Here is a 13,713-nt window from a genome sequence, read left to right on the forward strand (position 1 = left end):
GAAGAAGAAGAAGAAGAAGAAGTAGGAGAAGTAGGAGAAGGAGAAGAAGTAGGAGAAGGAGGAGAAGAAGAAGGAGAAGGAGAAGGAGGAGAAGAAGTAGGAGAAGGAAAAGAAGTAGGAGAAGGAGGAGGAGGAGGAGGAGGAGAAGAAGAAGGAGAAGGAGAAGGAGAAGAAGAAGGAGAAGGAGAAGGAGAAGGAGAAGGAGAAGAAGAAGAAGGAGAAGGAGAAGGAGAAGGAGAAGGAGGAGGAAGAGGAGGAGAAGGAGAAGGAGAAGGAGGAGAAGAAAGAGAAGGAGAAGAAGGAGAAGAAGAAGGAATGGTAAGAAGAAGAAGAAGAAGAAGAAGAAGAAGAAGAAAGAATGGTAAGAAGAAGAAGACGAAGAAAGAAGAAAGAATGGTAGTTACTGAAAAAATATTAATTTTTTTAAATAATAAAAAATATAATGATCTACAAAATATGGAGATCAAAAGTAGATCAAAAGTGATTACTAAAAGGGATATTCCTTTTAAATATTAATATATATATATAATATTTACAAAATAATGACATATTTATTTACACTTTTAATAGTTATCTTCAAAGTTTTACTAATGAAAATATGAAAAATTATTAGTCAAAAAGTTTTATAATTATATGCTATTAAATACTTTTAATAACTTAAAAAAATTACTAAATATTATTATTTTTTATCTTAATCTAAAAATATATATTAAAATTTATACATTTTGCACTTAAGTAGTTACATTAATCTATCATTATAATTTTAATGATAAAAAGTAGTATATAATACATTATTAGTATATATAAATATTTTTATTATATATATAATATAATAATATATAATATTAAATTAATACTATAACAAATATTTAAAATAATTATCTCTTAATATTATAATTTTAAAATATTATAATAAAATTTTAAAATGTTAATTTTAAAATATATGTAACACAACAACAACAACAGCAATGACAACAACAACAACGACAACAACAACAACAACGACAATAACGACGACAACAATAACAACGACAACGACAACAACAACGACGACAATGACAACAACGATAACGACAACAACGACAACGATAACAACGACAACAACAATAACGACAACAACGACGATAACAACGACAAAGAAAACGACAACGACAACAATGACGACAATAAGGACGATAACGACAACAATGACGACGACAATGACGACGACGACAACGACGACGATGACAATATCAACGACGACAACAACAAGACGACGACAACAACAAGACGACGACAACAACGACAACGACAACAAGACGACAACGACGATGACAACAACGACGACAACAACGACGACAACAATAACGACGACAACGACGACAACGATGATGATGACGACGACAATGACAACGATGACGACAACGACGACCACAACAACAACAGCAACAACAACAACAACAACAACAATAACAACAACAGCAACAATAACAACAACAACAACAACAATAATAATACAGACAACTAGTTGTTATAGTAATAATAATAATAATATTTTCAAATATTAATATAAAATTAAAATTAACATGATAATAAACTAATTAAAAATAATATCATAAAACAACATTGGAATAAATATTTAAAATAATAAAAATTGATAATTATAATTTATAATTCACTTTTTATATTAAATACAAATAGTTATATAGAGCAAAAATAGTGATAGTGGGATAATAATGATGATGAAGACAAAAATAATAATAATTGTAATGGTGTGATGACATTCAACTGCTATTATTATCATCATTATTATAGTTACTATTATTATTTCTATCATCATTTTTATTATAACTATGATAGTTTTGGCGACAATACTATCATGAAAGATAAATATGATTTTAAAATTTGTAAATTTGAAAATAAAAATAAATAAAAATATTTTCTTAAATCAAGCAACCTTTAAAATTTGAGAAATAAATTTAGAATGTTGTTAATTTTGGAGTACAATAGAGAGAGAGAATAATTTAGAAAGTTGTTAATTTTGGAGTAAAATAGTGAGAGAATAATTTAGAATGTTGTTAAGTTAGGAGTAAAATAGTAAGAGAGAGAATAAGAAAAGTAGGGGTGTTCATGGATCGATTTTTTCAAAAATTGATCCAAACCGAACCGAACCGTTTTATAAAAGTGGATCGGTTAATCGATTCATTTTTTATAAAGTGGATCGGTTTGGTTTTTTTAAAATATGGATCGGTTTTTTTGAAATTAGATCGGTTCGGTGCGGTGCAATTATCCACCTTTTACTCATATATGGATCGGTTTTTTTAAAAAACCAAATAAAACCGAAACTGAAGTTTTATAAAGTGGTTTAGTTCAGATTTTTTTTCAAAATAGATCAAAATTTTCAATATAGATCAGATCGTTTATGGATCGGTTCGGATCAATTTGAATTTTTTGGATATCCCTGAATAAAAGGTAGTAGCAGTTGGCGAAGGTGGTAGAGTGGAGTGCGAGAAAGGCCTAGAATGCACATATGTGATGTTATCCTTTCCTTGCTTGAAGGCTAAGAATCTCTTCTTACTATATAAACTCAAAACAGGCACATCAAACCGTAAGAAGAAAAACAAAACATGTCGATGAACACGTCCATGTTCACGAAAAGAGACGTTGAAAGCGGTGGCGCCGGTGGCGGTGCCAGGCCCCTCTACCCCACCATGCTCGAAAGCCCTCAACTCCGGTGGTCCTTCATACGCAAGGTATACATCATCTTAACACTTCAGTTGCTCCTTACCATCGCCGTCGCCGCCGTCGTCGTCTTTGTTCGCCCCATCGCTCACTTCTTTGTCTCCTCCACCCCAGGCCTTGCTCTTTACATTCTCCTCATTTTCATTCCCTTTATAAGTAAGCACGTTCCCTCTTACTTTTTCTGTTTCCTCTTTAAATGTTTTTTTTTTCGTTTCTAATTGTGATATGGTATTGCAGCGTTGTGCCCTCTTTACTATTACCACCAGAAACACCCTCTTAATTACTTCCTTCTCCTCATTTTTACCGTTACTTTGGCGTTTGCCGTTGGATTGACTTGCGCCTTTACTAGCGGTAATTCTCGCTTCTTCTTTTGACTTCTCTTCATGATCATTGTTTGTTTTTCTCATTTGTGGGGTCAATTCGTTCACAACTATTCCATGTGGGGAATGTTTTTGTGAATGCTAAAATGGGATAGGAAAAAGTTGTTATTTTTATTATGTGAGGGTTAGTTTTTAAGATGTTTGTACAGTGTGTCAACCTACAATGTTTAATTGGACATAAGGGACTTTCTGGTACGGGTTGGTTCTGGCTTAATTAGTGATGTTAAGTTTGAATCTGGATATTTAATTTTGAATACTCGGAAAAAGAGTAGTCTCTAGTGAAAGGTTAATGTGATCTATATATATATATATATATAAAAGGACTGTTTGGTATATACTTTGCTTGACCATTTGGTTGGAAGTTTAGTAGCATTCATTTTGAAGAAATCGAATACTACCCCATCAAAGAGCAAGCATTTCAATCATACAGGGGAGATGGATATGTTTTGAAATATAAAATGACAAGCTGCCTTAACAATATTGCCTCACTGATCACGCAAAAGGCCTCATGCTTTTTGAGTGAAAATTAAAGGAGATGAGAATTTATTCTGGCTGTCGCACTTAGCATTTTTCTCTTGTGTTGGCTGGTGAATAGGTTTCATTTCTCAGTGAGAATTGCTAATGAGGCTGAAAACTTGATACAGGGAAAATTATTCTGGAATCTGTCATATTGACTACTGTGGTGGTGTTCAGCCTGACTATCTACACCTTTTGGGCCGCAAGGAGAGGCCATGATTTCAACTTTTTGGGCCCCTTCTTGTTTGGAGCTTTGCTAGTTCTTCTGGTCTTTGCCTTGATACAGGTATTTGGGTCATAAAACCTTTCTGCTTGATATGCTTGTACTATTGGGCTTTTAACCCCTGTTATGGTAATGGGATCCTACTATAATGTGTTGTTCATTTCCTTGCAGATTCTGTTTCCATTGGGTAAGTTGTCACTGATGATCTATGGGTGCCTGGCATCAATTATATTTTGTGGCTACATCATATATGATACAGACAACCTTATCAAGAGATTCTCCTACGATGAGTACATATGGGCTTCGGTGTCCTTGTATCTAGATGTCATCAACCTCTTCCTTTCTCTGCTTACTGTTTTTAGAGCTGCTGATTAAGAAGATGGTTGTAGTAGCATATACTCCTTGCCTTGGTACATATGTTTGCTTTAACGAACTAGAATTTTATGTGAAAAGATAGTTCTTATGAAGTTATCTCCATAATTCCATGTAATTGTCGCTGTTGGTAGGCTGTTGCCTAAAAAATGGAATTTTGCACTGAATTGTAAATACACATTTACCCTATTGATAACTAACATTATTACAATAGTTGGGTTTTTTGTACAAATACTTTGCCTTGTAATATTGTTGTTTCTGTATTATAATGCATGTCTAAATTCAACAAGTGGGCGTTAGTGTAATATAGGACTGTTCACAGGAGAGGGTGCCTTGATTTCAGTCTTCGGATACCTTTATTTTTGTACCTCCTTTTGGTATTAAGTTGTTGCTTCTTGGCAATGTCATTACCACTTGATTCTTAGCAAGTCCTAGAAGGGAAAAGGATCTTCCTTCACGCGAATTACTATTATTTTTTTAAATAGTTTTACTGCCCGACTAATCTGTTTCGTGTTAGATTCTATTTGATGATCTATATAGTGTGAAACTGTATTTGATGTTGACAAACCACCTAAAAGTGCCAGCAAGTACTGTTTCAGAGGCAATTGATATTACAGTAACAGCGTGGAAAATATTTGCAACTTTCTTTCTTCAAATGTTGGCTATACACTGTTAATTGTATTGCATCTTTGAATATTCCCCCCAAAGTTCGCATACATCTCATTATTACCGAACTAATTATACAAAAGCTGAATTTCACCTACTTTGCTTATTTTTTTATTTAGAATAATAAGGAGAGCAGGAGATCTAGCTCTTAACAATAAAAACTCAAATACCCAGTCTCGAAAGCTTAAGTTGTTGAACGTAAGCACATCAATCGTTTTATATTTATAAGCTATTAGCTATCCATGACAATGTATGGCAACATTTGAACGATTCTTCACTCTAGGTGAGTGTTGACACGTGCATTGTCAAGGGAGAAAAAGACACTCCTACGATTATACAAATTTAGACAGCAAATGGTAGTAATTTCTTGCGGAAGTCACCAAGTCCATTTGAGTCCTTGCCAATGATGATTGTTTGAGGCAAACAAATGGAAAATACATCTGGATACATATAATTTGAATTGAGTTCAGTAGTCAGCAATTGTTGGTAGAAATAAGATGACAAATTCAATTCCCATATCTGTTGTTTTGTCTTTGTGCAACAATGGAGAGAAGCCTCGAAACCCCTTGTGTCCATATATCATATTCTCTTTGATTTCGACATTCAAACTCCACAATCCCCCTTGCATCTGTCTTCAGTCCAAAGTACCGTCGCTTTTCACCATCATCAAACAGATGTCTTCCTGGCCATGCTGGTAAATCCGTGCATATATCTAGCACAACATCTGCAAAATTTAGAGCACAAGTTGTGAGTTATTGTTTATGTATGCTTCAGTGCCAACAAAACAAAGTTGTAATTAAATAGCTTCTTAGTGCTTACTCTTTTTCTTTTTGGTAATGGTTCCTGCAACATGTCTGCTCTTCATTTTCAGCATTACCTGAAATGTTTGCAAGTCTTGTGATTGAATGAATGAACATTAGGCCAAATACATCTGCTGCAAATTCTTAAATGAAAAATTACCTGGCCTGTTCGATGTATATAAACAGACACTATTTTCCAGTGAAGGTCACCTACATTTTCCACCAAAATGAAGTTTACTCATTTATGCAAATAAGAGAAACTGATTTAGTACTAATAGCAGCATTTGAAATTGGTAATACCTTTACGGGTGCGCTTGAGTAATTCACTGCCTTTAGCAAGTAGCTCTTGACTGCAGGCACCCAGAAAATTTTCTCCATTGAAAACTTCCCCACTATCACTGGTACTGGTATTGCTGGTATTAGTATTACTGTTGATACTTTTACCACACAGTCCAATCCCCCCTATGCCTCTCTCTAGTGGTGTCACTGTGGCAATATTCCACACCTCCTTCAAAGCTCTTGCTTTCAAGGTTGCTGCTCCTCGTAGAGCTGCACATGAATGACAATATAAGGACAGAAAAAACAAAACAAAATTACTAGTATCTCTCACTACTCATGCAATGCATAAACATGAGACATTGTATCCTTGTAGCACCAGGGGACTAATTAACAATGAAATGTTGACTCTAGTTGATACTTGACAGTTGAAACAGCTTAATTAGTCATTCTGTATGGTTAAGTCACACAAGTCAACATTTTGCAAAGATCTTCCAAATATATCAAGGAAATGGACCCTTAATGAGTGCAAAAACTCTACCAGTGGCAGCTGCAGCAGTAAGAGTCGTGATATCATCGTGAGAACGGACATTTACAGCAGAGCTGACCACAGAAGCAAGGTGGTCACGCTCAGCCCCCATTGCTTCAGCAGCCTCTACACACTGTGCAGCAACTAATGTGGCTGCAGAAGCAACAGCCATGTCAGTCTTTGCCATCTTCTCATCCTTGTTGGGTGCAGTTGAGCCTGCTGTTGCAGCCGCAATGGCTGCAACAGCAGCAGCCACTGCAGCAACTGAAATAGTAGCATGCAGCTGAGCATTATGAGTTCTGTTTTCTTCTTTCTTCTTTTCTCTTCTTTCCTTCAACCATCTTCCAACTGTTTTAGGCCCTGAGCAAGCAGTGCCGTTGCCAATAGTTGCACTGGCTCGTCCTCCATTGAATAAATGGTGAATGGAATGGTTTGCCCCAAAAAACTGCATGCACATTGATAAGGTTAACCATAAGTGTTACACTTTGTGTTTTACATGGTGAAAACAAACAAACTCTTGAGTAATTTCATATTCAACTTGTTTTGATTTTCCTATTTTAGAACAAGAAAACAACATGCTAGTCTGTCATGTTGTGTACTTGTATTGATTTAAAATTATGGAGCTGTTTCCTCTTTCATTTCAAAAAAACATATCATTCAACTGCTGACAACATTAACCGCTGTCACTCCAGTCACTGGCGCATGTCTTTTCCTCACAACATATGCTGGTTTTCATTGATTAGTTTCAGCAGTGAAGGAAAACAAAACAAACAAAATCAAAGGTACGACAATACACCCTATATCCATCTTAAACTAACAACTCCAAGACTCATTTTTTCTTTGTTCTTTCCAAAGGCCAAATCAACCACATTTTTCCCATTTTAAGTTGTTTGCGTGAATTCAGAGAGAAGGGGCACTGTGTTTGACCTGTTGTGAAGCAAACAAAATCCACAAATCGGGAAAGTTGACTTGAATACATAACACCATTAACATTTAACACACGACACACTCTCCTTTGATCAGCATTAACGTCATTACACATTTCAGCACTTTGCTGGTTTCAAAATGTAAATGTCATTGTCATTGAGACATACATACATGACCCTCATCAATTCATATTCAAAGCTCTAGTTCCCATTTTTCCCTTTCTTTCCACACTCTTTTTTCTTTGCAGAATGGGGAAGAAAAAAGTTGATCCTAGTTACTAAACTCTCATGGTCTCACCTCAAGCAGAAAGCACCAAGTTCCAACGAATTATTTTTATCAACAGAGACCATTCTTTCATGCATCCACACCATAGAAGCTAGCATAAGCTATACGCGGCACTGAATCAACCACCCTATAGGGACACAGATGGGCCCCACCATTCTGTTTTTGCAAAATCTTTTACATTGTTAATTATTTTCTGTCTTTTAAGAAGAGAATCTTCTTCCATGTCTTGTCTTGTAAGATTAATCAGAGAAGACAAAAGAAATGTAGTTTTTCCAATTTCCACATTAAAATAAGAATTAACAAAAACCATTTTTTTTTCTTAACTCGCTCCTTTGGGACCCACCCCACTTGAAAAGGAAAAGAGAATGTGAAAGGATACCTTAACAAGGTCGTCAAATTCATCTGAAGGTGAAATTGGGGGGCTATCTGTTCCGGTTAAGGAACCACCACCATTCAAAGGCTCGCTGCTGTGAGACAACCTACCTGAAGTTAACGGAGACACTTCCTGTGACATAGTTAATAACAAAATTAAGCACACATCATTAACATGAAGATTAAAGACAATGTCCATGTAGAATATAATAACTAGCAGTTGTAAGCTTAAACACCTCTCTTGCAGACTGTGACATAATGCGTTCCAGGACAAGCTGAGAGGTGGCAGAGGAGGCGAAAGGGAAGTGGTTTTTAGACATTGCTGAGAAGTCATCAGAGAAAGAGATATTGTTGTTGTTGTTGTTGGAAGTGGTTTCTTCGGGAATGGAAGTGTTGTTGTTGGAATTGGTCATGGAAGAAGAGAGAGGTGCGAGTGCTTTGGAGACCTCAAGAGCTGAGGCACTCCATGAGCGTGAGAGAAACTCCATGGGCACTCGAGGGCTCTCCGGCAGAGGGGTCGGAACAAAGTCCGGGCGGCGACAGTTTATGGTGGTGCACTTTGGTTCCATGTGTTGGGGTTGTCTAGAACTAGAAAAGTTTGGAGAGTGGTGGCAGCGTGAAGGTGTTATATGTATAGTAAGAGTTTGTTGTTTGAATGCTTCAATGCTAATGTAGCTCGCAATCCTATGTCACCAAATGTTAAAAGCCAGTTAAGGAATGGTCAAAACTCACATGTCATCTACTTTTTGTCGTGAACCATCAATTACAAATCGTCATCAATTTTATATATAATAAATAAAAGGAGAGTTTAATTTTAATAATTTTATCATGCAAGTTTTATTAATATTTTATTGTGGTAAGAACACACTTTTTTTTTAATATACACCAATTAATTAAAAATCAACTTTATCTTTATCATCAATTATTAGATGAGGGTTTAATAAAGATTCTCTCACAAGTTTATATTAGTTTGATCTTCTAGATTTACATCCGCTTATCACAAAATTTAGTTTACACAGATTTTATTACATGAAAACCAAATTTTAATTAAGACACTTGACTCCTCAAGTTCTTGATATCCCTTTTAGAGAAGCTATTAATCACCCTTGAGATAACCCCTAAAAAAATGAAATATAAAAAAAAGAACATTATCAAGTGAGTATTCATGATAGATAAATCTTCCAATGAAAAACAAACTAATTTACACTTTTTGATGACTCTTCTTGCTCCTATAAATGATTCATTATCCAATTTGAGTAACATTCTTGAAAAGTAATGAACTATTATAATGTTGAATTTTAATCTAATAGTGTTTTCTAAAGATTTTGAAAATTTATTTGCGAGAGCCAGACATGTCAATAGCAAAACAATTATTTATAGTTACTATTCGTGATAATTAATTATCCACTAATGATAATCAATTATTTTGATTATTTCTAAATTTAGATTTTAATCATGAACGTTTTAATTGATTATTATTGAGTCCTTGTTGAGAATAATCAATTATGCCCTTTGTAATAATCAATTATTGCTGTCAATCCTGATTTTTCATAGTAAAATCATATCAATAATCAATTAATATGTTTTTTAATTGATTAAAGTGTTCTTCTAATCCATATTTTGAATTTTAACTATTTAAGGCACTTTTTTGTTTTATATTTTAACTCCTTTGTTGGACTATGTTAGTAAGTTATATTATAATTGTAATTCAAAATAATGTTGGTTATAATTTGCTAACACAATTCAATTAAAAAATAAGTGATCATATGTTAGCAAGTGTGATGTATCTATAAGTGAGATGTTGAATTTAAATTTATTCCAAATCAGTTTTTTATATCAATGCTATTAGACTTAATGTGTGATAAATGATTTAAAATAAACGAGATTTGAGTTTTTTTAATATATATTTTTATGTCCAACATATATATATTAAAAAAATGGAGAGTGATCCTTTTAATAAATTTAGGAAAGTTTTGATACTATTTTAAACCGTGAGTTTTAACTTAACTTAAACTTACTATATAATTAGCAATTTAATTCTCCCCAAATTAATTTTAATACATTGGATCTAACTCTTAAAATAAAACAAATGGACACTTATGCATTATGCATATTCTGGCACCACTTAGATTTGTCTCTTTACCACATATAGACATTATATATGTACTAAATCAGTGTCAATAGGTTCGCACGAATAGGAAATTAACATGGGATTCTCCTCTCAACACATCTTGTTATCATTTGATTAATTTAAATATGATCCCATCGTATAACTAAGCATCGTCCATATATTCTTTCTAATGATTGTTCATGGAGCTATTACCTATTAGTGATTGATTCACGTGACAATATTTGAGGGTTTGATAGCATGAAGTCATAGATGAAGAGAAAAGGATGTAGGGGAATGATGCTCGCATCCCAAAGGATTGATGAAGAAATCTTGGTCGAGAGTGGACATAATTATGGCAAGAGACAAAAAGATAATGCGAGACAGTCGAATGACTTGGGCCACGTTTGGAGGATGCCATTATTGTACTACAGGATGTAACATTAAGCAAACGGGTTGATTTCAATCTAATGCCTTTAAGATCGTTCATCCGTGAAGAGATTGGTTAACTTTTAGATTTGGTATCGTTTAATATAATTACTATCTAAATGCCCAGTCAAATTTACGAGGATGTAAAGTTTTCTAAGATATAGATATTAAGAGGATTTTGAACGATTCGTTTGATAATAAAATAATTGAAATTAAAAGTTTAGGATAAAAAAAATTGTATTAGGGATTTATACAAGTTCATCTACCTCATCTGTGGGTAACATGTCTTCTAAAGAGCTTTGAGGTACCTATATAAAGTTACACATCAATACTCAAGTAAGAGTTTGGTAGAGAACAATAAATGTTAGTAGTAAATGAGTAAATGAACTATAACTACATTTAGACTCATATCTTATTTATATAAACTTTAACAGGTAATCAAACCTTGGTGATGATTTAGTTGTGTTTAACAAACTAAGTAATCCCTACCTGAACTTTAAGCAACTAGGGTGACTTAGGTTTCTCAAGTTCTTAAGGGTTTGAATTTGAATGCTTGTATAGGTAATTCACCTCATTAGTTCAGGTTAGGGATGACAATGGGGCTCAGGAGGACAGGTAGTAGTAAACTCGCACTCACCTCGTTAGATGAAAATTAGTCTCATATTCATCCTATATTCGCGCAGGTATTCATGAATTTCTTAAATACCTACGGATATTCATGGATATCCATGAATATTTATAAATTTTTTAAAAAATTTTAAAAAAATTATAAATAATTTTAAGTTTATATTTAATGTCATTGAAATATTAAAAATAAAAATTCAGTGTTAATTTTGAAATTGTATTTAATGTTAATTTTTTGAAATAATAATAAAAATGCAAGATAATCAATAACTTAAAATACATCAATCTCACAAGTAAGTTAAAGTTTCATCACAAAGTTACAATAATTCAATTTCATAATTTCAAACGAAAGTAAATAATTTAAAATACATAAATCTTATTAGTCAAATCAAAGCTAGAAAATTAATCAAACTACATTTAACATAATTCTATAACATGTTTAACACATGTTGGTAACTTCATCAACCTCACTTTTGTAAGAAAATAAGATGAAAGCATAATTTTAAGGTTACGTGGTACAAGGATAATTAGGATATTTAAAAATATTATTAAACGGCTACCCACAAGTATGAATATCATCATACATGTCCCCGCCCTGTTTATAAACGGGTAAAAAATTATCTGTCCTTGTTATCTGCGAGTACCTAATTAACCTATCCATTTATTATCCGTAGCAAATTTTACCCATAAATACCCACGGGTGCCGGATATTTTTGTCATCCCTAATTCAGATTATATATTTATTAGATATGCACACATATGGCATCCTGTATGTTGAAGGGTCCAGCCATTGGCGATGTCAAATACATGCTCATCCTTATGGAAGGTTAGATACGTGATGAAGGGTGCAACCCTTATTGAGACTAAATATATGTTGAAGAGTCTAGCTCCTTGCGAGTTCAGGTACACATTTTAACCTCTATTTGACATTCTTTTTTAAGGATTTGGATTCGGACACGACACAAAATACGACATAAACATATACGAGGATACGAAAAAACTAAAAAAATAAGACACGTGGAAGATATATATATATATATATATATATATATATATATATATATATATATATATATATATAAAATATAAATAACATGATAAAAAAAATTATATATTAATATGACAATAATTTATTAAGTCTCAAAAATAAATTATTAAGAGACATAATTTACAATAATTTTTTTTAAATTTCGAATCTTTCATTTCCTGTTTATATTTTTATTAAGATTTTTTTCTTTTCTATTATGTGAAGGTTAAGTAAGGAGAGACAAGAACGATTCTCTATCTTGTTTATATTTTTATCAAGATTTTTTTCTTTTTCTTAAAAAAATTAATTTCTCCATATTCTTTGTTTCAATTTTTATCGAAATTTATTCTTTTTTTTAACAAAAAATCTCAATTCTCTCTTTTTTATTTTTATCAAGATTTATTTAAAAAAAAAAAGATTTCAAATTCTCCTTTCTTTGTTTCTAATTTTATCGAGATTTATTTTTTTCTAAAACAAAAATATCAAATTCGTGTATTAGATAGTGCATCGAGATGGAAATGTATTCATTTGCAAGTGTTCGCAATGAAAATATATAGTTTTGTAGGTGTTTGCGATGGAAACATGTCCAATTTGTGTGGACACAATCCGCCAAAGCATTCAAGATGCATCCATGACATGTTCACTCAAAAAAAAATGTCAGACTCGAGACACGAGTCTCCTGTTGTGCCCATGCAACATAGGTATCTGACATTTGATTATCAAATACCTATTTTGGTATACTTGCCCCTCAAGGCTCAAGAGAAACAATAAAATCTTGCACCAAGAGATTTGTGCATAATGTGAGGTGTTTCACTTCACCTTGACGTTTCATTTGGGAGGTAAAAAATGGCTCATCATGATCACTGACTTAGAGGAATCCAATGAAGTTAAGCTTCTATGAGCCTAACCTCTATAAATAAAAATGCTTTTTCAATTTGTTGTTGTACCACCTCCCTTGTACTTTGTTCTACAACAGAGTGTTTCTTGAGAGGTCAAAATAAAAACAAGAATATTAGATCACCTAATAGTTTTATCTTGATTAACTATGGACTATTAATTGGGTCACAAAGACCAAACCCAATAACTTAAAACATTTTATTATTAAAAAACCTTTTTAGTTTATTTTTAACTATTATTCAATTAGAGTTCAAATAATTTAACTTTTGATTAAAAAAGAAAACAGTTTAATCAATTAATTTCTTATTTTATTTTCTAAAAGTTAGGGTGTTACAAATATAATGTTTAACTCTTCATGTTGTTGTTCTAAGCATTGAAATTTTTAGTTATGTGTACCACTAAGCAAGACTTCCATATAGATAAACTTGAGGAGTTCTTGCTTTTCTAATAAGGTTGTTTTGCTTAGGTGAGTTTAGGTAGTAGTTCTTCGTCCATTAGAGGAGGAAGGTGCTTTGGATTGGAGTCAAGTTATGACAATGGAGTTTGTTCTTCTGTGGCCACC

The 13,713-nt window shown here is 33.0% G+C and overlaps 2 protein-coding genes across 2 annotated transcripts; one reads left to right on the forward strand and one right to left on the reverse strand.

Annotated features, from left to right (window-relative positions):
• Window positions 1-2,521: 2,521 nt before the first annotated feature.
• LOC109815863 (protein LIFEGUARD 2) lies at window positions 2,522-4,444 on the forward strand. Its single transcript, XM_020380678.3, has 4 exons — window positions 2,522-2,877; window positions 2,959-3,072; window positions 3,746-3,903; window positions 4,012-4,444. Exons 1-4 carry the CDS (start codon window positions 2,607-2,609, stop codon window positions 4,213-4,215), a joined length of 747 nt encoding a protein of 248 aa, XP_020236267.1. The 5' UTR covers window positions 2,522-2,606; the 3' UTR covers window positions 4,216-4,444.
• A 610-nt stretch (window positions 4,445-5,054) lies between these two features.
• FKD1 (FORKED 1) lies at window positions 5,055-8,749 on the reverse strand. Its single transcript, XM_083059318.1, has 7 exons — window positions 8,304-8,749; window positions 8,075-8,200; window positions 6,496-6,928; window positions 5,979-6,227; window positions 5,839-5,888; window positions 5,698-5,755; window positions 5,055-5,602 (listed from the first exon to the last, which is right to left on the reverse strand). The coding sequence occupies exons 1-7, from the start codon at window positions 8,634-8,636 to the stop codon at window positions 5,385-5,387; spliced, it is 1,467 nt and encodes a 488-aa protein (XP_082915444.1). The 5' UTR covers window positions 8,637-8,749; the 3' UTR covers window positions 5,055-5,384.
• Window positions 8,750-13,713: the final 4,964 nt, after the last annotated feature.

The sequence above is a fragment of the Cajanus cajan genome, chromosome 6 (assembly GCF_000230855.2).
Source record: "Cajanus cajan strain Asha chromosome 6, NIPB_CcT2T_4, whole genome shotgun sequence".
NCBI lineage: Eukaryota > Viridiplantae > Streptophyta > Magnoliopsida > Fabales > Fabaceae > Cajanus > Cajanus cajan.

What these genes read in the sequence shown, in the direction of transcription:
- LOC109815863 (XM_020380678.3), top strand. Translation starts at nt 2,607, where the DNA reads ATGTCGATGAACACGTCCATGTTCACGAAAAGAGACGTTGAAAGCGGT. An exon ending in GACTTGCGCCTTTACTAGCG is followed by an intron (nt 3,073 to 3,745) that starts GTAATTCTCGCT and finishes AACTTGATACAG; the next exon opens with GGAAAATTATTCTGGAATCT. An exon ending in TGGTCTTTGCCTTGATACAG is followed by an intron (nt 3,904 to 4,011) that starts GTATTTGGGTCA and finishes ATTTCCTTGCAG; the next exon opens with ATTCTGTTTCCATTGGGTAA.
- FKD1 (XM_083059318.1), bottom strand. Translation starts at nt 8,636, where the DNA reads ATGGAACCAAAGTGCACCACCATAAACTGTCGCCGCCCGGACTTTGTT. An exon ending in TACTGCTGCAGCTGCCACTG is followed by an intron (nt 6,228 to 6,495) that starts GTAGAGTTTTTG and finishes ATTCATGTGCAG; the next exon opens with CTCTACGAGGAGCAGCAACC. An exon ending in ATATACATCGAACAGGCCAG is followed by an intron (nt 5,756 to 5,838) that starts GTAATTTTTCAT and finishes CAAACATTTCAG; the next exon opens with GTAATGCTGAAAATGAAGAG.